The sequence below is a fragment of the Tiliqua scincoides genome, chromosome 2 (genome assembly GCF_035046505.1).
Source record: "Tiliqua scincoides isolate rTilSci1 chromosome 2, rTilSci1.hap2, whole genome shotgun sequence".
NCBI lineage: Eukaryota > Metazoa > Chordata > Lepidosauria > Squamata > Scincidae > Tiliqua > Tiliqua scincoides.
This window is the reverse complement of record NC_089822.1, coordinates 181394990-181420941: the sequence shown is the minus strand read 5'-3', so window position 1 is coordinate 181420941 and position 25952 is coordinate 181394990. Positions and strand designations below refer to the sequence as shown.

Here is a 25952-nt window from a genome sequence, read left to right as displayed (position 1 = left end):
ATTACACTGCAAAATGTACTTCTGCCTACATCTAAAGTGCGCTGACATATGACTCGGTTCTTCCTATGATTAAAATGGTATAGATTCTTTCATATTACAGTGTCAAAGCCAATCACACCAATTCCCTTAATGGTGCTGCTGCTTCATACTTGTGACTTCTTCCCATGTCTCTCTGATAGAGTAAGCCAAGGGTGTCAAACATAATATGACCCACAGAAGTTCTTTATCCAGCTTCCATGACAATTGGGCTCTACCAGCACTGCCAACAGCTATGAAGGGGCTGCTAAAAGCGTGGCAGAGGGATTGTGCAATTAGCGTGTGGGCCACCCTTTCAGTGGCACCGCTTCTGCAGAGGACCCAGGCAGGAGAGAGGGAAGGAGGCTTCAGAAAGCAAGGAATGGTACAGGAAAAGGGCAGACCAAGAGGGATGAGAAACTGAGATAGGAGAGAATGCCAAAGTTCTGGGAGAGCCAATTATCTTGCGGATTGTCCTTTCAGCTGCTTCTGTCGAGGCATCACTTTGCAGAGTACCTCTCGGCTGCTGAGCTGTGCAGTGATACCTCAGTAGAAGCAGCACTGCTGAAAGGCTCTCCCATATCTTGAAAATATGGTCAAGATTTGCATATTTTCTCTTTTGTCATTTGCAGTTAATGAGTTCCTAAGTGAGAACAAAGTGCTTATTTCTGGTCATCACCTGCTTAATGACATCACCTCCACTCCATAAATGCTATTTGGCCCACTGTATGAGATGATACCTCTGGTGTAAGACCACATGGGAGGGGGATGCATGATGTTTCAACCCTCCCTGGCCCCTACTCTGGGGCTGGCAGAAGCAGCAGTAGTGTGATGCAATCAGAAAGGACACATGTGCGCTGCTTTCTAAGAGGATAATTTTCTCATCCATCAGTAATAGATTTAATACATCCATGACACTGTCTCCAGTCAGTAATCCCATCCGAAGTCAGTGCAATTCTTGTGTTAAGGACACTTGAATTAACAGCTCCATTTTGTAGTGAATCTGATGCCATTTGATCCAAGTGCAGTTAACTGTACCAGCAGACACAGGATTTGACCTTAACACTTTGCACAAAGTAGTGGTTCTCAAACTCTCAGGGAGCTTGCGAATGGAGGCAAGTTGGTGCGAGGGAGAGGGTGATGGCAGCAACACGATCTCCAGGATCTTGCCACTGCCAGGGATGGGGTGGTGGTGGTAATCTTACCTAAAGCCAGCACCAGCCTCCAGGTGGTGCAGGGAGCCCCGTGGAACCCCTTGCAGGGCTTTCCAAGCCTCCAAAACATGTAAAATAGTGATCAGAAGTCACCTCTCCACTCCTCAGAAAGCCTTCTAAGGGCCTGAAAAATGTCACTTCTTGTTTCCCTGAGAAACTGAAAGTGACATTTTCACACTCTCTGGAGGCCCAGAAGGCCTCCAAAAGCAGAGACAGCAGGTGTGGGCAGCCCTTGGGGTGGCATGGCTAGGGTGATGGCAGTGCCCCCCTGGGGTCACTTGCACCTGTGGACCCCCCTAGGTACGCCACAACATCTTGAGCTACCCCCTGGGTGCCCTGCTGTTGTATCTGAGGAAAGAATCCAGAAGGCCTCTAAAGAAAGACAAAGTAGATGAAAGGAGGAATGGGGCGGGGAGAACTTTGAAAGAAAAAGGTTAGAAGTATAATACGAATATAGGACATAAAGAGTCAGTATGAGACATGACAAAAAGAATAGCTTCTTCTGCCATAAAAAGAACAATTGTACAAGGAAACAACATGAATTAAAAAGCACATTATAGGTGTAACATTAATTAGGACTGTTACATCTAAATGATTAATCAGATTAATTGATTTTAATGGGTTTTTTTTAATTAAGAAGGGTGTTTCTGGTTAAATGATTAGCAGATCTATTACAGTATTTTGAATATGAGTACTTAAGAACTGCAGAGGGCATCTTAGATAAGGTGTTCACCTTTATCTTGCATGTAGGGGGAGTATCTCTTCTAAAATAATGTTTGGTATAAGACATACATGTGCTATCTAAAAAATGAAGCATGCTTCTTGGTTTTTACCCACATGCAGACTTATACAAATGTGTAGCCCAATCCTGAGCTGCCCAGCGTGCAAAGCTGTTACAGTGCCAAAATGGCTACTGTAGCATCCAATGCACAACTGGACAGCCTGTGGTGGCTCCTGGGGAAAGGCTACTTGATTCTGTGGGAGCTCTGGAGCTGGCGCAGAATCGTGGAGTCCTGTGTTGGGCCACATGGCCCAACACAGGACTCCGGATTCAGTGGAGCTGAGCTCCACTGGTCCTACCAGTCCCTCACCACGCATCCTCCCCTGGAATGCCTCCTCCTTCCTCCCCCCAAGCCCCTACTCACTCTCTGCTGCCCAGCAGTTCAGGTGAGCCGTTCGGTGGCAGACCCAACGCAAGAGCTTGGACAAGTTTCTGGAGGAAAAATTCATTACGTGGTACAAGCCATGATGTGTATGCGCAACCTCCTGATTTTAGAAATGGGCTATGTCAGAAGGCCAGATGCAAGGGAGGGCACCAGGACGAGGTCTCTTGTTATCTGGTGTGCTCCTTGGGGCATTTGGTGGGCCGCTGTGAGATACAGGAAGCTGGACTAGATGGGCCTATGGCCTGATTCAGTGGGGCTGTTCTTATGTTCTTATGAGCTGGCAAGCTGTTACACAGGGCTCTGGAACAGGCTCTTAATCAGCAGTTTAATTTATTTTACCTCAGAGTGCCAGGCGCAAGGGAGGGCACAAAGATGCAGGTCTCTTGTTGTCTTGTGTGCTCCCTAGGGCATTTGGTGGGGCCGCTGTGAGATACAGGAAGCTGGACTAGATGGGCCTATGCCCTGGTCCAACAGTGCTCCTCTTATGTTCTTATGATTAAAACTTATATGATTCATTGATTGAGTTGGCATCCTTCAGTCTCGGAAGACTATGGTGTCACGCTCTGATTGGTGGTTCTGGAACAGAGTGTCCTCTCCAGTGCGCGAAGCCTGGGTAAAGTAGGTATGGAGGATAGGCTGTTACCCATGCAGCAAATCCCCCTTCTCCACGTCGCTGAAATGGTCCAATGGAAAGGCAGAGGCCAATACGGTTGGGTCCAGCGGCGTCGCAGGAGTTGCCAGAACGTGACTGTGTTCAGCCATGAACTGCCTCAGGGACTCCGGCTCCAGATTTTGCCTTGAGGTTGACTCCTGAAGCCTTTTCCATAACTGGATGCAGCCACAAGGCAGTGGAGGTTTGGGATCAGAGTTTTCCTTCTCTCAGATGAGCTGCCTTCCCAGGCTGACGAGTCCCATCTACCCGGTGGCTGTTTAGTTGCCTCTTACGACAAGTACAGCCAAACTGAGGGCCTATTCTTATCCCCAGCCCCCAGGGGAAGGATCATTGATTAATATTACTTTAATTGGGATGTGGATCCAGTACTAATAATGAGACAGCCTGTTCCTCTGTTGACAAGTCACTTCTCACTCCAATAGCTCAGAAACGTGAAATAAGTAATCATAGTTAATTGGTTAACAGTGGACAGTCAAAAACACCCAGCTCCGGAGGCCTTTCCTTTGTTGCCACAGGCCTCTGCCTGATGTTAACCCACATGCCTAATTGCTGTTCAGCATATTTTAGTCAATGCAATTTGTACATTTCACTGTTCTTATGAGACGTTTCTCAATCATTACCTGCCTCTCCGTCAGGGGATCTGGTATTGGGTGACCTGAAGAACAGGTCAGCCACTGGTTTTGTCACAGAGTCTTCTATGCAAATGACTTTAGCACAGCTTCAGGAAATCCAGCAAAGGCACAGCGGTGTATATCTTTTGTAATGGCAAGTGGGCCATTGCTCTCTTGGTTCCCAAAACATGTTTTGGACATCCTACCTCTGGAGGCTTCCTAATCCAAAGACATTACAGTTGAAGAGTTGTGCTGTACACAGAACTGATAAGTTTAGCACTCTGGGCAATGTCTTCTGGCCCAGTCCTATTAGGCCTCACACTGCTGGAATGAGTGTTTTGGCAGCGAAAGGCATTTCATTGCTGTCACAAAATGCAACATTACAGGCAGCCTAGCCTGGCCTCTGCTGCAAGTAGGGAGCAGCCAGGTCAACACACCAGCGGCCGGAGGACACCCACAGACACTATTAACCGAGCACAGGGATTAGATGGGAGATGGAGAGGAGGCAGGATGGGATGGAGATGAAGTGCATCAGGGCTGGAAGAGGGGCGGTATCAATGGCAGTGGTGCTGTTGATATCCTACCCTCTTTCCTGGCTTCGATTCCCTACCCAGGTCCACATGGACTTGAGCCAGTGAAATCATATAACCTACTGGCTAATGGACACTTTGGCGTTGCAGGAGGGGCTTTAGGTTGCGGAGGGCCTTCTGTGTGCCAACACTGAGGAAATGTCCGCTGATTTTTGTGGCTTGTCTTGTTGGCGAATATGGTTAGCATGTGCGTCGTCTTTTTTCCCCCTATTGGTTTCTTTTATACTCTTTTATGCTGTTCCAGTGCAGGTTGTTATTTGTGGGGCCATTCTATCACCTTGTGGGCTCACAGGAGAGCTGCCAGCCATATGATCAGCCTTTAGTCGGGCTTGCAGAGTTCACTGACATCAGCTGAGTTGGCATTCATGGCATGCACTGGGGACAGCTGATTGTGAGTATTTGCATGGGCACTCTGTTCCCTATGTCCTATTACAGCAAGAATGACCTTGCAAAGAGGAACATAGCATCCCTGAGTTTTGATGCCACTAGGGATTTTGCCATTACTCATGTCTGGGTCCCTGGAGAAGTCATGCTGTGGTCTGATCTTCTCCATTGTAGGGTTTGGAGGGATGTCAGAGCTCCTGAGAAGATTGACAGGGCTTGGTGTAAGGTAAATCACCAAGACCTTGGAGAAAACAGTGGGTTGGTGGTTTCATTCCTCAACCTGAGATGGTGTACACTGAACCTTTCCTATTTAGGGATGATAGTGTCAATTTGTCCATTTTGGGTACTGATTTGTTACTGAGGGATCTGCAGCAGAGATTGCACGACTTTACTGTCAGTAAGTAGGGCAGCAAATGGAGCTGAGCCCAGGCTGCCCTCCATGGGGCAGGTCATGTGAGGGTATGAGGTTAAGGTTGGTAGTCACCCTGAGGTTAGCTTATTGTTTAAAGGGGGGGTGTCATGACTTACCCCAGAGGTCTTTGTACCTTGGAATGATTGGAGTCTTGTATTTGCAATTTGTAGTGTACTTTAACTCTCCTCCCTCTTGCTGACTTGGGGGATAGAGTGAAAAGCTGGGGATTGTATTTAGCCAAACCATGGCTTTAGTCGGGGTGGAAACTCATAAAGAGGCTCTAGATTGTGACTGCTGTTTACTAGAGAAAGAGAAGAGTGAGTAAAACAGTTGTAAAACAGTTCCCACTGCAGATTTGTGTTTATCAATAAATAGTGGCCCGTTTTAATCCACAACACCTTGCCTTGTGTTTTGTTGGGGTATGCAGGCAATTATTGTTGCTGTATCCCTCCGAGGTCTTATCTTGTGTATTAAGAGTTGTAATGCCAATTTCAGAAGAAGTGTCATTTTTGTGGGTGTAGCCCCTAGTGAGTTGAGATGGCATCAAAACAAGCACTAGAAAAGCCCTGAAGTGAGTACCATGTTGGCCCTGGAATTCTTGAGCTCATTATGTTTAACAGTCAGGTGTGCAGTTTTGCTCCTTCCTTTAAACTCTGTGGTCTGCATGCGGAGGAGGAGGCTGGCACTTCATTATAATCCTACATCGGTTGAGTATTACCTTTGATTATCTTCTTGCTTGGAAGAAGCAAACATACTGATGGGAGATGCTAATAAAAAAGACCTTTACACAGTGTGTGCTTTCAACCTGAATGTACCTTTTCTCATTTCTCGTTGTACTTCTGGGGCAATTTGCATGCTTCTGTTGCATCTGCACGCATGGGTCCTTTGTGGTTTACCTCCAGTTTACTAGAGGGGCTGTGGTAGGAGTAGATGTCTCTGTAGTGCACTGCACAAAAGACCCTTAAGGAGCTGTTTAGATACTGGCTGTTGCTGATGCTGTTATTTATTCCTGCTGTTGCAATTGTAGTGGGCAAATAGTGGCTGTAACAGTTGAAGTCCTTGGATCGATGTACACTTTGCTATTTGTACAGTAGGACCTTGTGAGCACTGAACAGATAAGGATGTGCGGCAAGGTGTGAGTCCATATTGGCAATGAACATCCCTCTTTCTGGATTGGAGAAATAATAATTTATCTCAGGGGTGTCAAACATAAGGCCGAGGGGCTGGATGCGGCCCGCGGAAGCTTTCCATCTGGCCCTCAGCTGAGGGCCACTGCTGAGCAGTGCTGAGGCATTACTGCTGAAAGTGCAACCCACTTGAAAATTGGGCTCTCCCATATCTTGAAATATGATCAAGATTTGTGTATTTTCTCTTCTGTCATTTGCAGCTAATGAGTTCCTAAGTGAGAAAAAGTGCTTATTTTTGGTTATAACCTGTTTAATGACATCACTTCCTGCCTAATGACATCACTTCCGGCCCTCAGCAGGCATCATGAATGCTATTCGGCCCTCGGTATGAAACAAGTTTGGCACCCCTGATTTACCTTAAAGATTTATAGTATTTATATTATGTATACTATGATATAAAGTAATAGCCAGAGGTGGGATTTTTTGGTGATAATGCAATAAATACACTCAACACCACTTTCTACACTTCTCATTTTTGTAAAAAAAAACAACACCTGAAATCTTTAAAAAAAACAAAACATAATGAACTCGACTGGGAGGGACATTGGTAATGACGGTGGCTGCATCTGCCAAAACTATACCACCACTATCACCTACCTAGTACACATTTAAATCCATTATGCTATAATTATAAATTATAATTGTAATATATTATAATTTCATATTATAAATTATAATTATAATTTATAAAAATGTGCCCTTGGAATAAAAACACATAGCACTGCTTTCTGCACATTTCTGCACTTTTTTTGGGGGGGGGAATAGACGGACAGACGACATTATTTGCAAAAAAATAAAACGTGTCAGAATACCTCTAGCTATAGCCAAATAAAGAGTGAGAAATGGTGCTGTTCTATGAGTTCCTTGTTGGTAAATACTCAGGAAAAAGAGCACATTACTTGTGAAAGGCCAAGGAGGGTCCTCTACATCACTATTCCCAGGTTGTAGGAGGGGGTGGTTAGTCTTTTACCCTACTGCTTCTTCTCAAACTGTGGGTCAGGACCTCTTAGGTGGGTCATGAGCCAATTTCAGGTGGGTTCCCATTCATTTCAATATTTTATTTTTAGTATATTAGACGTGATGCCAACATAGTATGTGACTGCGTTTGGGGAGATCTGTACTTTTAACGGGCTACAATGTACATGCTTTAAACAATGATAGTCAATGGGGCTTACTCCTGGGTAAGTGTGGATAAGATTGCAACCTAGATTTGTTAAAAATTTTTTCCCTGCTTGATGATGTCACTTCCAGCCATGACATCACTTCCAGGTTAATGACATCACCTCTGGTGAGTTCCAACAGATTGTCTTTTTTAAAAGTGGGTCCTGGGCTAAAAAGTTTGAGAACCATGTTTCACCCTGTTCCTCTCTCTTTCTTGGCCACCTCCTCAGCAGGGAGTGAGAAAATCTGCTGCATGTCATTGCTGACCCCCTCCTTTGCACGGCTAAAGAGAGCACTGCACTCAGCATCCAGATTCTCCAGAGATCAGAGCAAAACATTTAGCAGTGAGTTGTTCAGCCAAGTGTCATTGCCAGCTGTGTGTGTGTGCAAGGGTAGCCAAGTTGCCCATCCAGAAGACACAAGCCCAGCTACTGGGACTGATCCGCTGCCCTGGACTGAGACAGGCAAGGGCATCTCTAGACAAGACTACTGAATAGTTTCTTCTTCTGAGTTTTGCAGTAGAAGCTGAGTAAACCAATGCTAGGTCTGTCCACACCTAGTGAAAACAGTCATGCAGGTATATTTGAGGATACAGTATTTGTTGATGGCATAGCAGTACCTTGTATCAATCCTAAAGAGAAATTAAAATTAACATCACTTTTAAAGAGATCAGAGGGATTAGGTGGTGACCATATTTTATAGGCACCATGTACACACATTATAGCCAACTTTCCACGTTTATGGTATCTGGATACAACTTTTCCATCTGTGTCATACACTCCAGTTCAGCCGTATGCCCAGCAAATTTAAATATCACAATCAAGTTGTCCATAGAAGCATACAGATGTTGTAAATGAGGACAAGCAGAAAATTAGATTTTCAGGGTAGCTGTTTGGCGAAACTGCAGTGTAAATTCTATTATGATGATATAAAGTTATTATATTGCCAAAAGGTTAGCATGAAATAAAACACAAAAATAAGGCTTCACAGGTTTCCAGGGTTGTAGCTCGTAATGTAGAACTGATTAATTTTTATTTTATGTGAAGTGGTCTGTGTCAATTTCCTTTTATGACTAGGTATTGCTTCTGTGAAATACGACTTTTGCTCATGGTTCAGATGCAAAGACCAAAATAAGAAACCCAAGCTGGGAGAAGAAGGTTTAATTTATTAAGAGTACATTTTCCCTGATACATTGAAATCAAAGTTCCATCTTTTAGAAGGTGATTACAAATACCATAAAAGAAACCCCACATTTCACCTCTCTCATCAACCAGTGTATTGTACGGCAACCCAACTAAATAGAACTGCCAATCTTGGCTGTGTTGGGCAAGCTTTTGACTCCTGACATGGGATTACGAGGGGGCTGAGAAGCCTGTCCTGATACACTCAAATGAAATATTTTGGCAGCTCAGCTTTTCAGAGAGGTTCAGGCTGCAGGTTAAAAATAATAGCCCTTGTCACTTCACATAGCCTTGTTATTGGAGATATTTAGTGCTGAGGCTGGGCTGTAGGGGTAATATCTAGGATGTGATAATGTTGCTCCCTGCATCAGTGAACACAATATTGATTGTGAGCTGTCATGGTCTGGGCACACTTTATGGTACTCCAGCAAGCTGCCTTCGACAATGAATCATGCAAGTAATGCATCAGATGAGACAGTCATGAGAGCAGTGGGTGTCCTTCCGCACTGCACCTCTTGTTAAATCTCTGTAGCTCTTCTGAAATAAGGCAAGCATTTGAGAAATGAGCTAGCAGATCCCTCGTATATTGCTTGTCCAGGACTGACACCTAAGGTTCTTGTCAAAACCTGTTAGGCGCTTTGGGGACTCTGACCAAGAGACATTCCCACCTAACAGCAGTGAATCAGAACTTCTGGTGGTAATGTTCAGGTTTTTCACTAGTCGCTATATGGAATAAGAAACTGAGCAGACCTGCAACAGGAAATCTCACTTCTGAGCCTCTCTAACCCATCCACCAATCTCTTTGAACAGGTTACCTCCAAGGAGAGCATGACACCAGCAAGCTCTCTTAGCATATGATGCACACACTGTAGCTAAATCTTGCAAAATCTTTAGCTGGATCCTACAATAATAGATGAAGCCTTCTCAGTACAGGTTGGGTAGCCCTTATCTGAAGTGCTTGGGACCAGCTTTTTGTATATTGTATTTGTCCATATTTTGGAACACTTGTGTATACCTAACAAATGAGATATCTTGGGGATGGAACCCAAGTCCCAAAAACAAAATTCATTTATGTTTCATATACATCTTGTACACATAGCCTGAAGGTCACGTCATACAATATTTTAAATAATTTGGTGCATTTTGTGTGACATGAGGTCAGGTGTGGAATTTTCCACTTGTGGCATCATGTCAGTGCTCAAAAAAGTTGTGGTTTTCAGAATACGGTGGATTTCAGAATTCTGGATAAGGGATGCCCAACCTGTTGTTCAAAAACATGTTGGTCACAGATGTGTGGTCTTTCCAATACAATGTATAAGCTAGTCAAATCAGGAACTTGGTGGATAAAATCATATTTGAACGTGCAAACTAATTCTTATAGTAATCTTGGTTACAAAAATAGCTTAAGACCCAATGACACGTAGGATCGGCAGGTCCTTGTCTAGAGAGTGTGCCTTTAACAATTTAAGAACTATGGGCATGGTTCAACTATGCAGCATCTTCTTATACCCTTCTTGGGCACATTGACTATAGTTGAGGCTCTGATTGGTTGTTGACTTTTCTTCTGCAGTGTAATGAGGACCGTTTTGAACTCTCCTCTGAGTTATGCCTTGGGCTTTCTGTAGGTTCCAGTGTTTTCTGTCCCTGCCTGGTCACTTTGTTCCTGCTTTCCCACTCCCTAAAATCTGACACACTGGTTGACCAAAGGCTTACCCTGACCAGTTCTGCAGCCATCAGTTAAATTCGATAGCTTGGTTTGTGGCCAAAGAATGCAAAGTGATGCAGGGCTGCAGATATGAATGGAAACAATCCTAAGCACTGTGGAGAATGTGTTGGCCCTGAGAAGTGAGGAGTGACTAACAGATATGATCTATGCAGCTAGAAACACCCACCTAGTGCATAAACTGCCTCTGATGAAACTGATGGTAGTCTGAAGTTAGTAAGAACAAATTTAAATGTTAAACTGCTGTAAGCTAGCACAGGGAAAAAAGCTGGGCTGTATGTACCAAAGTCTAAGCAATGCCATAGGTTAAGTGTGAACAGAGATTCACATTTTTTGATATCATGAACCTAGGAGCCCACACTTGCGTACAAGTCCTTTTCCAGCCCATATCCAAATATCCTCTGAGTCATCAAAGGATGGGTGCATAGTCCCTGAGTGTTCGTGTGTGCTAGGCTCACTGTAAGCCCCTTGAAAGGGAAAGGATAAAAGGAAACTACCTGCAACCAGAAGTACATGATGGAACATAGGTAAATGGTGGTGTAGTGGCAGGTAACACAAAGAGAGAGAGAGAGAGAGAGAGAGAGTGATGATAAAGATCATGAACCACTGGACTTTGCGGTAAGCTTGCCACATGGAGTGGGGTTTCTAATGCTATTATTCTGTAAGCAGCCCTGCACATTGTTTGAAGAACCACTTCTGAAACACTTGATGATGTTTTGAAAGCCATTTGCATTAAGGGGGAAGATCTGAAACCCCATTTCATACAGGCAAATCTTTTGCATCCATCAAAAGAGGCTTCCTGGATCACAACCATAAACATTAATCTCAGTCTCTGATCTCCCTACACAGGGGCAGGGACAGTAAATCTCTGAATACCAGGTGCTGCTGACAAACAGGGAATGACCATCAACTTTGACAGCCCAGTTTCAAGTTTCCCTTGGGCCATCTGGCTGGCTGCTGGACTGGATTGAACAACGGTAAGCTCCCTCTAAAACTGGTCAACTTTATTTTCTGCTCACAGGACAAACATGAGACCAAAGTGAAGTGGGAAGTTATTAATCTAGAAATTAATGGTGGTCTTGGTGACAACAAGCCCTTTGAGTCTTTCAGTGGGTGATCTCAGTTTCAGTGGTCAGATTTCTTAGCATTTGGAAATTAGCAACTCCACACTAGAGCATCTTGGAGACCATTTTACTTCTGACACCAGAGTGCAGGCTTTCTTTACAGGAAGAATAAGATTTTTTTTTTGGAAAAATGACTCATTTACTCCTATCTTTTTTAACAATTAATGGATTTTTTTTAAAAAGAGGTTGCTCCTGAAAGCCATTACTTGTAATAAATTTATAAGCCAGCATACTTTTTTTGTTTTGTTTTCCTATAATCATTCCTTTAAACAAGGCAAAATTTCTAATTTGGGCCTGTCATGAGCAGTCTCACAAGGAGCAGGCAGGGTGTTAAATAATTTAGCAATTAAAAGCTTGGTTCCAAATATTTGAAGACTTCTTCTTTACCCCAGAACCATTAAACCAACATCCCTACCCACCCCCAGGTTCTATGCAGCCCTGTGGCATTTTTTTGTGTCTCTTCAGAAAGCTGCCATCAGAGTCTTTTTTATGAGGTGCATGAGTTGGTCAGCTGGCCCAGGAAAGGCTGGGCTTTCCATCATCTTTTACCAGTAGGTGCATCTGAAAATTCTTGTATGCTTCGTAGCAACAGTCACAAGAGAAAATGCATTGCCCATTGATCTTCAAATATCCACCTTCTTGGAGAAAGTACTGATTTTATTTCTTGTAGGATCTATTCTCTGATTGCATTTTTGTTTAATTTTTTTTGTTCTCCCCCAAACTGGTCAATTGTTCAAATAAAGGAGGGGCCTATATTATCCTTGTAGAAAAGGACAGTTTACCATGCAAAGATGAAGAGCTTGTGTAGCTAGTCTTCATACTGCAGTACCATGGACAACCTCTCTTGGAAAGCAGCCAGGCAAAAATAGCAAATACATGTTGGTTTGGTTGGTTCTTTTTTCATTTTTTTTTTTCAAATGCCATAAATTAGAAACTTAAAATTCATCTTTCAAAAGGAGAAGGGGAAAAAAACCCATCCAAATAAGTTATACTTGAAAAATGCACAACAGAAAAAAAGAGGGAGAAAAATCACAAATACATCTTTAGGACATGCACAATATTAAGAGAACAATTTTGAATTATCATGGCCAAAGCAGAGAAACAAAAGAAAACAAAATAGAGGACTTGTAGAAGAAAGCTCAGATTCATTTTGGTTTGTAAGAATCATATTTTGGAAGCATCATTTCCAAGGTATTCTGTATACCAGCAAAAGGCACCACAGGATCAACACAGCCAAATTTGACGTCATTTGTGGGACGTGATGAAGGAAGGTCACAGCCTTCAATATCGTACATGGCTTTGTGTGAATGAGTTGTCTAAGGCTGTAATTCTATGCATAGTTACTTGGGAGTAAGCCCCTTGAATAGAACGTGACTTACTACTGAGTAAACATGTATAGGATTGGACTGGGAATGTTTGGACTGGGAATGTTCATACTGCAAACCTATCTGTCTGAGGACCTCTTCAGATGCCCAAAAGGGGACTTTGTTCATCTCAGTGCTAAAGTACCACTAGCTTGAATGCAGCACTAGTAGTGTAGAATCCTGTCCACATGCACTGGAAGGGAAGGTGGCCTTGCTGCAAGGGGGCACAGCTGTAGTGTGGGGAGGGGGAATTGCATGGTCACCCCCTCTCTTGTAATGGAAAGGGGTAGATTTGTGCTCCTGTGATGGAACAGAATATTGGCTAGACTGAAACTAAAGAAAAAAAATGAAGTGGGAAGATCATAAAAAGTGTGTGAGTGAGAAGGGGAAAGGGATAGTCTGGCTTGCTGGAGTTTGCCAGGGTTTTGTTTTTTAAAGAAAGTGTTGTTTTTTTTGTTTTTTTTTACAAGGCCACATAATATGTTTTAGTGGTATAGGAAAAGCATTGGACCTCTGAGACACTGGCAGTAGCATAGCTAGGGGGGTCACAGAGCTAAGTTTTGCAGAAGCCTGAACGCACTGTGCGTTCTTCAGAGCCCTTCTGGGTAGCTAGAGGAAAACGGAAGCATCTCCTCCATTTTGCTCTAGCCACCTGGAATGGCTCTGAAGAGGACATCCTGCAAAACATAGCACTGTGACCCCCCCCCCAGCTACACTGCTGGACACTGGAAGCATGAACAACCAAACACAAACTCATTCTATCCATTTCAATGGAAGAGTTTAAATGTGCATAAATCTGTCCCATTGAAATCAACATGTGGTATCCTAAATTTAGTTAGTCATGCCTAAGGAAGTTAGGGCCCAATCCTATCCAACTTTCTAGCACCGGTGCAATGCAGCCCCAAGGTAAAGGAACAAATGTTCCAGTACCTCGAGGGCTCTGTGAGTGCATCCCCAACACAGGAAGCTATGCATACCCCATAGACACATCAGCACCAGCACTGAAAAATTGGATAGGATTGGACCCTTAATGATTAATTACCTCAGGCAGGATTAACTAAACTTAGCTTAATACCCAATGATGCTAAAAAGTGTTTGGCTAGATCATGCTCTCAGGCATACAAAAATTCATAGTGTGGCCACAGTGGAGGAGGTGTGTCACTGGGTGCAGTGATGTCATACCAGTCTTGTAGAATCACTCTATACACTGCACTTCAAAAACAAAATGGATTTTTGAGCTGGGGAGGGGAGACTGTATTTTCCCATACCAAAATATTGTGGTTTTATAATAGGCATTTTAGCTGAGGTTCCAAAAGAAATTTGTACCTCTCATTGCCATTGAGTCACAGCAGCATATTTATTGTGTAATAAACATGCGCAATAAATGATCATCTGGAAGGGCCCCAAGTTGATAATAAGTATGGCAATTATAATGGGATGGTGAGCTGGAGGAAGACAATTGCAAGGAATGACTTGGCAAAGGGCAATGAATTCTTGTTTGATGGTGTGAATGGGTGTAAAACAAAAGAATATATCCAAAATCAAAACAGGACAGTTTAATTTTCAAATACAATACATCCTTGTTTTATGGCCTTGACTTTCTTTTTGTAAATATATTACTATAATCTTAACATTATTATAAATTGGCAGGTGTCTAAAACAAATGTCTTCAAAGAAACTAAAACCACTAGTGAGTAACTGGGGAAAAGAAAAGCATTAAGTAATTCAAGCTTGCTGTTTGAATTAATGGTGTCACTTGGTAGCTCTCAACACTCAAAAGTCAAATATTTCTAATGGGCTTTACCAAGCCAATTTCTGAAGGTTTCAGAGAAAGCAAAAGGTACTGGAATCTGAGGGCTTACCTCTACGTAATTAATGTCTGCAGAGGAATAATTAAACAAATGAGGAGGAGAAGGAGAAAACAGAAGAAACATTTAAAAACTTGTGTTTGCTAGTATTCAGTACATAAGATTCCTAAGGGATATCTTTTCTTCCTAGTTAACCTTGTCCTGAAATATATACAGGTTATTTGTTGCTGCCACAGCTATGATATTTTCTGAAGGATGCCAAGCTGTATGCAGGATCTTTTTGCTAAAGTCCAGGCTGTCCACGCTAATTTCGTCTTTTCGCCGTTTGCCCCCCACGCAGACTTTGCGGGGCTTCAGGATGGCACGGGGTTTGCTGTTTTCCCTTGAGGCCTCCAGGGTCACATCCCGCTTGGTGTTGCGGTCAAACATTCTAAAGAAATTGTTGTAGGAGCCTGTCATGATGACACTGGCAAAGCAAACAAAGAGGCTGGATGAGAATTGTACCATATATCATGAATGCAAAGTCAACCTTAAGAGTTACTTCATGCCCAGTCAGCTGACATTACAGCCGCTTGCAAGATGGTCACCAGTGGAGGTAGGATTTGCACCAACCAGCACAGGGACATGGGGAGGGTGACTGGGAGGGGGTGTTTTTGGGGGGGAGGGTGGAACAGGGGCAGATCAGGCCTAGGAGGGGGGGCAAAATAGGCAGAGGCTTCCTATGCCATTTCCTATCCTCCCTCCCAAGCCAGGCAGCCTTACACTTGACCACTTGGATTTCTGTCAGCTACATAGCTGGTGGTGATCCAAGTAGCCCCACAGATACAGGTGTTTAAAAATGGTGTTATATACTCAAAAGTAAGTCCACTGTATTCAGTAAGAAGGTTTAGGCTGTAAACCTATTTTACCGAAAACAAATACCTCTACCCATAGAGCTGGCTGGGGTGTTACTTGGTGTAAGGGGAAAAATATCTCCTTACCCCAAGGAAACCTCCAGCTGCCTCCTAAATTGAACTGGTTACAGCTATGGCCATGTAGCCTGGCTGCACCAGTGCAGGTTAGGATTGGGCTGCCTGTGATTGTCTGCTGGTGTCTATTCTGTTTTTTTGAGACTATGGGCTCTTTTGGGATAGGGGACTATCTTCTCATTCCATTTTTGATGTTAACCACTTCCTGAACTTTTTTTTGTTGAAAAGTGGTATTAATTATTCATTAATAATTTACTGTATAATTGTTTTTATTATAATGTCAACCTGATGGCTGGGTTGGTTCTAGCTAGCATAATCCACACAACTGAAAACAACCTAACCTCTTATGCTACTGAAACTGAAGTTTCTACTTTGGAAAGTTCAGGAAGTGGGAAAAGTAAGCAGCTGGGATGATACTGTGGCCACTGAGAAGGCCTATAAAAGCATAAGGAGGTGGCAGGGAGGCTGCAGAAGCAATTCCTTGTATCCTGCCTTGCCAGCTTCTTATACATGCACCATGTTCCAAGCAACCACAAGTAATGCTCCCTTTCAACATCAAAGAGATACTGAAGATGTTTATATTTAGCCCACACTGACCTCCTCCTCCTTCTGAGAAGCAACAATGAATAAGGTCTCTAAGAGCAATTTTAGAAGGAACATTTGTGTGAGCAGTGCTTTTTTTGTAAATAAAAAGGTGCAGGAACTCACAACTTGTTAATCTTTTATTTATTTATTTATTTTTAAACCATTTTTTATTGGAGAAATAAAGTATTTTTTATGTGCTTCCCCCCTAAAGATGAACTTACTTCTGAGTAGACATGCATAGGATTGGGCTGTCAATCTCTACATCCCCTTCCCCCTAGCTATTTTTTCTACACATGGGGAAAAATACTGTACAGGTGCACTTGTAGCGTGTAGTATGTAGTGTGGCACTACTTCGAGGAGAGGAAGCAGTGAATGGATTCTGAAAAATGGCTTACATGAGTTCCATGTAGTAAAATTACTCTAAGCAACTGTGGGAGTAAGAACAAAAAAGGAATTCTTACACGAGAGGGGTCCTTAGGTGCACATAGAAACAGCTACGTTTGCAAACAAGCGATTAAATATGGTTTAATTCAGGTATCAGAATACTCTGTGTCTTTGGGAAGGCACTTGGCATGCAATTGTATGTTCTCTGCTGCCCTGAGCAGCTGCTGTGCATTGCTGGAGAGGAGCTGCAAACGCTGGCTGGCGGAGGGCATGCTTGTGGGGGAAGGATGAGGAGGATCTCTGGCAAGGCTGGACAGCACGTTGTACACACGTAGAATCCCTTTTCACCTGCCCTTAGCATGTGAAAACGGGTGCATATATCTCTGCCAGGATTAAGAGCCCAAAACTAGGTATGTCTACTCTGAAGTAAGTCTCGTTCTAGTCAATGGAGCTTACTCCCAGGAAAGTGTCTAGGATGGCAGCCTAAGAGCCCAATCCTATGCATGTCTACTCAGAAGTCCACTTTAATGAATGGGGCTTACTGTGGATAGGATGGCAGCCTCAGGGCCCAATCCTGTGCCTGTCTACTCAGAAGTCAGTCCCACTAGAGGCAGTGGGGCTTCCTCCCAGGAAAGTGTGGAGAGGACTGCAGCCTCAGAGCTCTTTCTCTGCCTGTCTATTCAGGCTGCAAGGCTATGACACTTTCCTGGGAGTAAGCCCCATTGAACACAATGGAACTTACTTCTGAGTAGACATGCTTGGGCTCTCAGGCTGCAAGGCTATGACACTTTCCCAGGAGCAAGCCCCACTGAGCACAATGAGACTTACTTCTGAGTAGACATGCCTAGGCTCGTGCTGCAGATTGGCATGGGGGAGCTGCACTAGCCAGCTTCCTTCCCCTCCTCCTCCACCAAGCCAGTACCTGGGCATTCCGTGGGTGCCACAGCCCGTCTCCCTGGCTGGCTGGCTGGCTGGCTGTCCGTCCTTCTCGGTGTCGGTGTGTGTCCCCTGTGCCCTCCACCAGCTTGGAAGCTGCGCTGGGAAGCAGAGCGCGGGGGGAGGGGAGGCAGGCTGGGCTCAGGCAAGAGCTTGGAGATGGGGCAGGAGGGGGGTCGTTGTGCGGTCAGGCAGGGGCCAGGCGCCCGCCCACCCTGCACCCCCCAGCACCCACCCAGCAAATGCCTCTATTTTGCTCCCCCCTCCTGGAATGCCTCCAAAGGGGAGGGGCCCCTGCAAAAAGGTGCCAGAACTCCGTCCCCCCGCGTTCCATTAGAAAAAAAGCCCTGTGTGTGAGGCATACTCATTTTGGCCCTTACTGGCAAGGCACATGGGGCCTGTGTTGATTCTCATGCTCTCTGCTACTGTTTCAAACAGACTAGCAGAATAAGTACAGATGGCACATTAGCTAGCTACTGAATTCCACAGCCCTGCTGTAGGAAACATTTCTGTTAAGGTATTTCTTCTACTTTCTGCATTGGTGCTCTGGAGAACATTTGAAAATACCTCAAGATTTAGATTTATGATGTTTTTCTGACAATGTCAGTTTCACGTTCAGCACCATGTTTAAGCACAACAAAAACCCATCCCACATCAAACAGCAAAAAGAGCCAGAATACGGCCAAACTACAGAATACGGCCAAACTACTTGTACAAGTTTGTACAAGTTTGGCCTGGTGTGTTTTGCATTTTTTGTTTAAATAGCATGTGGAGTGTCACAGGGGAGAAACAGGATGAATGAAACCGCAGTGGAAGGTTAGGAGAGCATGGAGCCCTTGTCACGGTTCCTGATTATGCACGCTTCCCCATCGGGTGCTATTTAAAGGTTTTTTTGTTTTGTTTTTTAAAGAGCTTCAACTGGCTTTTAATTGAAGTGCTTGTTTTTAACACAATTGTGACAGGAACTATAGCAGGGATATGTGAAAATATTCCTACATCCCCACTTCCCCTACATTCCCACTTGGGGTTTCACTCTGTTTTGCTCCTACCTATGAGTTTTTTAGACAAAAAAACACCAGACCAAAACTCATGTATTCTTCATGGCATGTAGTTTGACCCTATGAAGTTTGGGAAATTGCCAAAGGAAAAGAAAACCCTTCAGTTTCTACTGACGTTGCTCCTCACCTGTCAGACCCATTCCATACACATTCAAATTTATCAAAAATGCAATCATTCTCGTAGAGGGAGCACAGCTTGCTGCGGAGGTAATCATGAACCTAAGGATGTGAAGAAGGAAAGCAAAACAGCATTTAGAAATAATTTGAAAACCCAGTTTCTAAATCTCAAGAAGACAGCAGTTAACCTGTTGACATTGTATCTCGTTCTCTGTAAGACACCCTCTTACAGATCTAGGTCTTTGGTGTGTAATGGATATATTAATTCGTTCAACCCTTTTTAAAACGTTACTTATGTTGGTGGGACCCACCTGGGGCACCCAGGGAAGAAATGCTGCGGGTGCTTAGGATTTAAGTGAAAAGGGCCAATGTCAAAAAGAACCAATCAACAGGCAGTGGTGGAGAGCAGAGAGAAAAAAGATCACAGAAAAATCTTCTGTGTGTAACCAAGATTCTGTGATGCGAGAATCAATTCACACACTACCCTGCCCTCCAAGATTCCATTGTTAGGGCCATGCACAGTGGGTGAGTGTGGTATTGAAGCGATCTACATGCATTTTCTCACCCCTCCCTTTGAGGACAATGTTGGGGGACACACCACTTCTCCCTAACTGCAAGGTGTCCATTACATAAGGTGATGCATCATCATCTCCTTTCACAGCAAATGTCTTTCCCGTTTGTTAGCCATTTAAGCCATTCAGGAGGGACCATTCCACCTCAGTGGAGAGCACACACATTGCGTATAGAAACTCCTAGGCTCAGTCTCTAACATCTCCAGAGAGCATCAGGTAGTAGGATTGAACTTCTGTCAGTGTAGACAATATAGAACAGATGACACTGGGGCTAGATGGCCATGTGGCTTGATTCACCAAGCCATCTCCATACATCTTGTAAGCCATCTCCATACATTGTTTGATCCTCTGTCTTGCCCATGGTGAGACTCTTTGCTCCACCAAAGCACTCCCAACCTCAAGATCTAAGGAAACTATCAGGCAGAGAACATACGCATACTGTATTCAGACCCTCATACATTTTCATTTATAACAGAACTTTAGGATAAGAAAAACATTAAACCCTGAATTATACCATTTTCCATGAGATTGTATGTGATAGGCTTTCTTTCACTGAAAATAAAGATAATGCTTCTTCTGATGTAGTTGGAATCCTGAACACTATGGACTATGCCCATGCTGGTTCAGAGCCCTCACTCACAGTGGCAGTAGTTGCAAGCAGCATTCATAGAGCATTTTAGAGTGCAAAATATTTTGCATACATTCCCTTGTTCACACTCATCTCATTTATCCACCACACTCCAATAACCCTAAGTATAAAATACCTGGTATGTCTCAATAGGTCTGTTTTCCATATTCAGGTCCCACACTTTGATGGTAAGATAGTCCCTGGTCATGATGTACCTCCCGCTGTGACTGAACTTAACATCAGAAATTGAAGAGATGATCTCAGAAAAAAATGACCTGTTACTTGGGTCTTCGGGCTCTTCAAAAACTATAGAAAAATAAGCAACATAAGACATAGTTAAAGTAGAAATCTCAGACTTTACCCAATGTGGGAAATATTTAGGTAGTCAATACTTCTGCTCTTCCAGCAGGGCGGAAATATTTAATGACAAATTGCTGATGTTTAAGATACCATTTAGGATACTATTACCATACAGTAATAGCAACTATTTCACAGAAAGGAAGGGAACATGAACACTGCGGGCAAAATCCTCTAGAAATGACAGTTAAGTTTTATTGAAATATGTGGAACCAAAAGCTTGTTAAAGGCTTACTCTTAGATTCCACTGGGACTAAGGATGCACAATGATACCATGGGCCCAATCCTATCCAATTTTCCTGTTCCGATGCAGCTGTGCCAATGAGGTATATGCTACATCTTGCTGTTAGAGGGCTGTCACTGAGGCCTCCTCAAAGTAAGGTAATATTTGTTCCCTTATCTGGGCTTCATTGCAACTGCACCGGCACTGGAAAGTTGGATAGAATTGGGCCCTATGTCAGGAAGATGTTCTGTAATCAGATATCATGCTGGTTTTTTAAAAAATTAACAGTAGCTGCAGGTGAGATGGGGCAGGGCAGGATTCAATTGGGGCTGTTAGGGTGGTTCATGGTTTTTCCTCCATGCCGCTTTTCCTAATGAAACTAATTCCTAGAAGCAACAAGTCAAAACATACAAGTATAATATGGTGCCTTAGTGGCACTTTGGAAATGTATCCTCTGAACATCTCCATGAAAAGCGAGAAAGATAGAATTTTACTTTTAAAAAAAAAAGTAACACGCAACTTTGCAAAAATGTTACATGCTAAAAAATAGTACTCAAGTTCAGATGCTTCAGAGGAGGGACAATGATACAAAAATAAGTTATGTTTCATTTCCAGAAGAACTATACAACTCTCTGTAGTTAACCCTAAAAGTTCTGAATTGTGTGTAAAACCTGCCAAGTCTGCAAATTAGACATGTTTGTAGGTGACTCCCTCTGTTTAGAAGGAGCCTAGCTTCTTTGCAAACTCTCCCCCCTGCCTAATGACAAAGCGTGTGGGGGTGAGGGTGGGACCCCCAATGGTGACAATGAAGTCAACAAGAGCTTGTTTTCCAGTCCCTGAAGTATAATTGCCAGGGAGATGGCTCTGGCTCATGCTTTGTCTACCTTTCAGTTCATTTGACAGTTTCAAACTCCATCATGCCATCTTCATTTGCATTTCAATATTTCTATACAAGGCACCTTGCAGTGTTCTTCAGTGTCATTAAAAACATACCCCTTGACTATAAAATATTCATTTCCTAAATAAAAATGCAACAGTCCAAAATGAGCTTACACATGGGTTCTCAGGCACAGACCCATTCTGGGAGTCAAGCAGGGCAGTGTCCAGGCAGCACGCACAAAGTAAATAGAACTGCATTCGTGCTGCTCTCAGATTTGTAAGTTCTCATGGGACCAAACTGGGGTAGACAGAAGGAAAAGATCATAACCAGGCAGACATTATGGAAAGCTTGAGAAACACTGACAGCTCAAACTTATTCAGCATTGGTGCAGCGGGCTGACATAGCCCATGCTGTATCCATGCTGAATTGAAAGTGAGCAGCTGGAGGTCTTCTTGGGGTAAGGGAACATTTGCTCCCTTATCTCCTGTCAAGCCCCAGTCTGTCCAGTGGGGCTACTTGGATCTGCAAAATTCAAGCAAAATCACTGGTGCAAGTCCAAGAAGCTCCCTGTGGGGCTTTCAGGTTCTGGATGGGGTTAGGATAAGGAGGAGGCCTCCTCTGCCATTCCTGCCCCCCCAGGGCATGCCCCTCCCTGCTCGCCTCCCACCCCAGGTATTGCAGTACCTGCCTAGAAGGGGGCACCACAGCTATCTTTGAGCCCAGCTGCTTCCCATACCCACTAGCAATTGTATTTTCACTTCTTGCTAGCAAGAATACAAAGCTATAGATAGGTGAATGGAGATAATCTGGAAGAGACAATTTAATGCAATGCGATAGCCTGAAAGATTGGGGGGGAGACATGATGATGTCATTTATATCACCCCTGAACTTCTGGGTTGCCGAGGTGCAGAAGATGTGCTGCACACTGGCTGTTGTTCTCCATCAGGACACTTCTGCCTGGGCTTCCATGCCTTACATTCTTCCCAAGACCATCTCCTATTTCCTCGTCTCTTCTTTCCTCCTCCGCCCGCTCCAGATGTTGGTCCCTGCCTTTACTTGCAAAACCGTGGAACTAGTGTCAACCACATCAAGATGACCTGTGCTCAGTTAGCTGATTCTCATCTGTTATCCAGGTTTTTGACACAATTTGGGATTTTAATGACTTATATATGCATCTTTGAAATAATTTCCCATTCCCTAAAATCACCCACCAAACCTTCAGTTACTGGGATGAAAAGCACTTGTATCAACCCTGACACTAATCTAAAAGATTTAAAACACAATGAGTCAATCAATATGTGGGGTTATGCAATGGAAGTCAAGTCAGTACAGACATTTTACAGCAACAGCAACAATCTAGTTTATTTTGTGTATCAATAAATCACAACCTAAATGGCAAGAGCTGATTAACGCAAGCTTAAATGGAGGAATGTTAAGAGTTGGACCTTTCATACCTATTTGAAGGCTATGTAAATGGACTCCTCTTCACAGAATTGTTTTTGATACTGTGTTGTGGCATAGCACATGGGCACAGCCCATACATGAAGTCTTAAACATCCACTGGATGTTACTTCCAAAAAGAGAGAGGAAGCTGGAAATAGCCATATATTTGCACTAACCCCTTTCTATGGCTGGGACCAAAAATGTTAAGTGTGACTAAAAGGAGTGGAAGATGCCATGAGTTGCAGAAATACATTTGGCAGACATACTGGGATTTCTTTTGAGCTGTAAAATCGTCTATAGTTGTAATGGAACAGCTGTAATCCTCTACACTTGAAAGTCTGAAACTGGTAGTCAGAAACCTGCTTGATCAAACAGGGGGGTGGGAAATCTTACCAACACAGAATTTCCTACTCAGCACAAAAAAGCCTTATTATCCCCTAACTGAATGCTGAGCTGTGAATTCCTGAATTTTGGAATACTGTACAGTGTGTGCAGTGGGGGTGGGAGGTGAAGTGTCAGGATAAATGATCTTTCTACAAATCTGAAATGGCAGTGCTCACAGCAGTTTCCAGCTTGAGGTCCTTTAGATGCCAGCAGGGTATCTGATGACTTGTGGATTTTTCAGAAACAAAATAAAAACATCAACAACAGGAAAAAATCTAGATCTGTGCTGATTTTGTGCAAAGCATCTAACTTCCATGACAGCCTGTCACTGCTGGAATAATGATAGGCTCATGCAGTCTGGGGGGAGGGAGCTGGATTTGGGAGGAATTTTTTACAGCTGCCTCTTTTCTACTAATTCTGTTGTGTATGAGCATGAATCAAGTTTGGCAGGGCTAAAGTGACAGCAGAAGTGTAGGATGGAGGATTGCTGATGCTGCAGAAAGAGAAAACTTGTAGCTACCATTAAAATAAAAACTCCAAAGCACATGAAAAAAAACCATTGGGCAAAATAGCATGCACCATGCAAGACCTTTTTTATTTTTATTTTTATTTTAAGTCAGCCTGGGAGAAGGCTCTGAATTTGACTGAAGTAGAAGCAATGGGAATGGGGTGGGATTAACCTTCCCAAACACTTAATTTTTCTACATCTATAAAGTTGGAGGGCTTTTAGTTTAGGGAAAAAAAGGTGACTAGGCAGGATCATGACAGAGGCTTATAAAATTAAACACAATGTGGAAAAAGTTGATAGATTTCTCTCTCTCTCTCTCTCTCGCACACACACACACACACACACACACACACACACACACACAGAGGATTGGTGTATTTGAGGCTATTAGTTATGATGACAGTATGCTCTGAATACTAGTTGCAGGAGAGCAATGGTGCAAGAGAAGCATAGCTTCATCTCTTTTTTGTGGGCCTCCCAGAAGCAGATGGCAGGCCCCCTGTGAGAAACAGCATGCTGGACTAGATAGGTTCTTGGCTGGATCCAATAGGACTCTTTTTATGTTCTTTTCCAAATTCTCTCCAATATGTTTTGTCAAAGCAACTTCAAAACAGTGCCTGCTTTGTACTTCATTCATCAAATGACTGACATAAAAAGACCTTCCTTCCCACATTTCTCACCTCCATTATCTGCAATTACTACCAATGCAAAGTGAAAATTGGAAATACAGAAATCTGTGAATTGTCTTGTCACTGAAAAACAGATGGTACTTCTTCACTCAGACTCTTACAATCGGTCTCTTGATGGTACCAGAACAACCGGTGCTGCCTCTGCAATTCCACCACCACCTAGTAATGGCCAAATACTAGTCCTGTTCCAACTGGGCATCCTTCCCCCTAGCCCAGCCCTCAGCGGCATCAGGAACTAAAGTGGCACTATGTATATACAAAGCATGTGCCCTTCCTCTTAGCTACATCTTATTCTCCAAATGGCCTTCTAGTAAGCCCATGACTTCCTCAAAAGCTAAGATCACTGGGTAGGAGAAATGGGGGGAGGGTTTTGAGAGCTTGCTGTCATCTAGTGGTTACAATGGACCCCCATCACCTGGCAGTGAGACCAGCAACACAGCACAAGTAGTAGTCAGAGGCTTGGCTCGATAAGTACAGTTACAGCATGTGCTTTTTGCATGATCAAAAAAACCCTCCCATCCGCTCTAAGCCTCTTACTAGTGTTTGTTGCATCACGTCTGGCTTCCCAATCCAGAAGTAACTGGCGATGTCATCATTGCCACTTACTTCTGGTAGTACTTCCAATAGGTGAACCATGCAAAGTGGCACAGTGGAAGACAAATGTTGAGGTCACTGTTGTTATTTGAGACCTATTCTGGGGGAAAAGGGGATTGTTCATCTCTGAAGAAAATGTCATCTTTGTTAGCAGAGCTGAGGGACTGAAGCAGTCACACACACAGAAAGAGAAAATGACCTTTTCTAAAACACAGAGAGAACTGAAGTCTTTGCAACATAGGAATAAAACAAGATGACTGTAGTACTTCCAATAGGTGGACCATGCAAAGTGGTACAGTAGAAGATAAACGCTGAGAAACACTGAACTGGGTCACTGTTGCTATTTGAGCAAATTTAGCTCTATGTATTTTCTAATGACCCTTTTCTTTTTGTTTTGTTTGATGCCTCGTATCAAAAGGTACAAAACTCTTCCTTCAAGTTCCTTTCAAGAAGTATATGAAGAGGGTAGGAATCCAGCAGAAGAGTGGTTCATCTCCTTCCTAGGACAATATTTCATTTGTAGGAAGACACAACTGGCATTTTTCCCATATGGAGGCATGGCTGACAATTTCCCTCATCATGGAACAAAACTGGTAATTTTCCTGCAGTACAACAGAGATAGAAATCTTTTCATTCTAGAGGTCCACAAAGCAGCAGGCTTTCTTCTTCCCAGTGACTCTGTACTGCTCCCAACAGAGTGAGACTGGCTCAGTAGTTTGCTATAGGATGAGCTGCACCTAGTTCTTCACAAATTTTCTTTTCTCTTTGCAACAGGTACACCAGTTGTTCTCAAACTGGTGGGTTGCAACCCACCAGTTCATGTAACGCTTCCTCCGTCCCTTTAAGGGGCAGGGGAAGGGGAGGGAGGCAGCAACGTGATCCCCAGGATCCTGGGGATTGCGTTGCTAAGGGGGGAGCTTTGCACTTACTTCAAGAAGGCAGGGCTGCAGCAGGCTGCAGGAGGTACAGGGAGCCCTGCGCAGCCCTTTCCTCCTTTGCAGGAGGTGCTTTGC

The 25952-nt window shown here is 43.6% G+C and overlaps 1 protein-coding gene across 2 annotated transcripts in view; it reads right to left on the bottom strand.

Annotated features, from left to right (window-relative positions):
* Window positions 1-14799: 14799 nt before the first annotated feature.
* The window catches only part of PPP2R2B (protein phosphatase 2 regulatory subunit Bbeta), a 292861-nt gene continuing 281708 nt past the window's right edge, over window positions 14800-25952 (bottom strand). For both annotated transcript variants that reach the window (XM_066614420.1, XM_066614421.1), the window contains 3 exons: window positions 19998-20167; window positions 18672-18763; window positions 14800-15079 (listed from right to left, as the gene is read on the bottom strand). In XM_066614420.1, coding sequence (XP_066470517.1) covers window positions 14800-15079; window positions 18672-18763; window positions 19998-20167 — 542 coding nt within the window. The remainder of the gene's footprint in view (window positions 15080-18671; window positions 18764-19997; window positions 20168-25952) is intronic.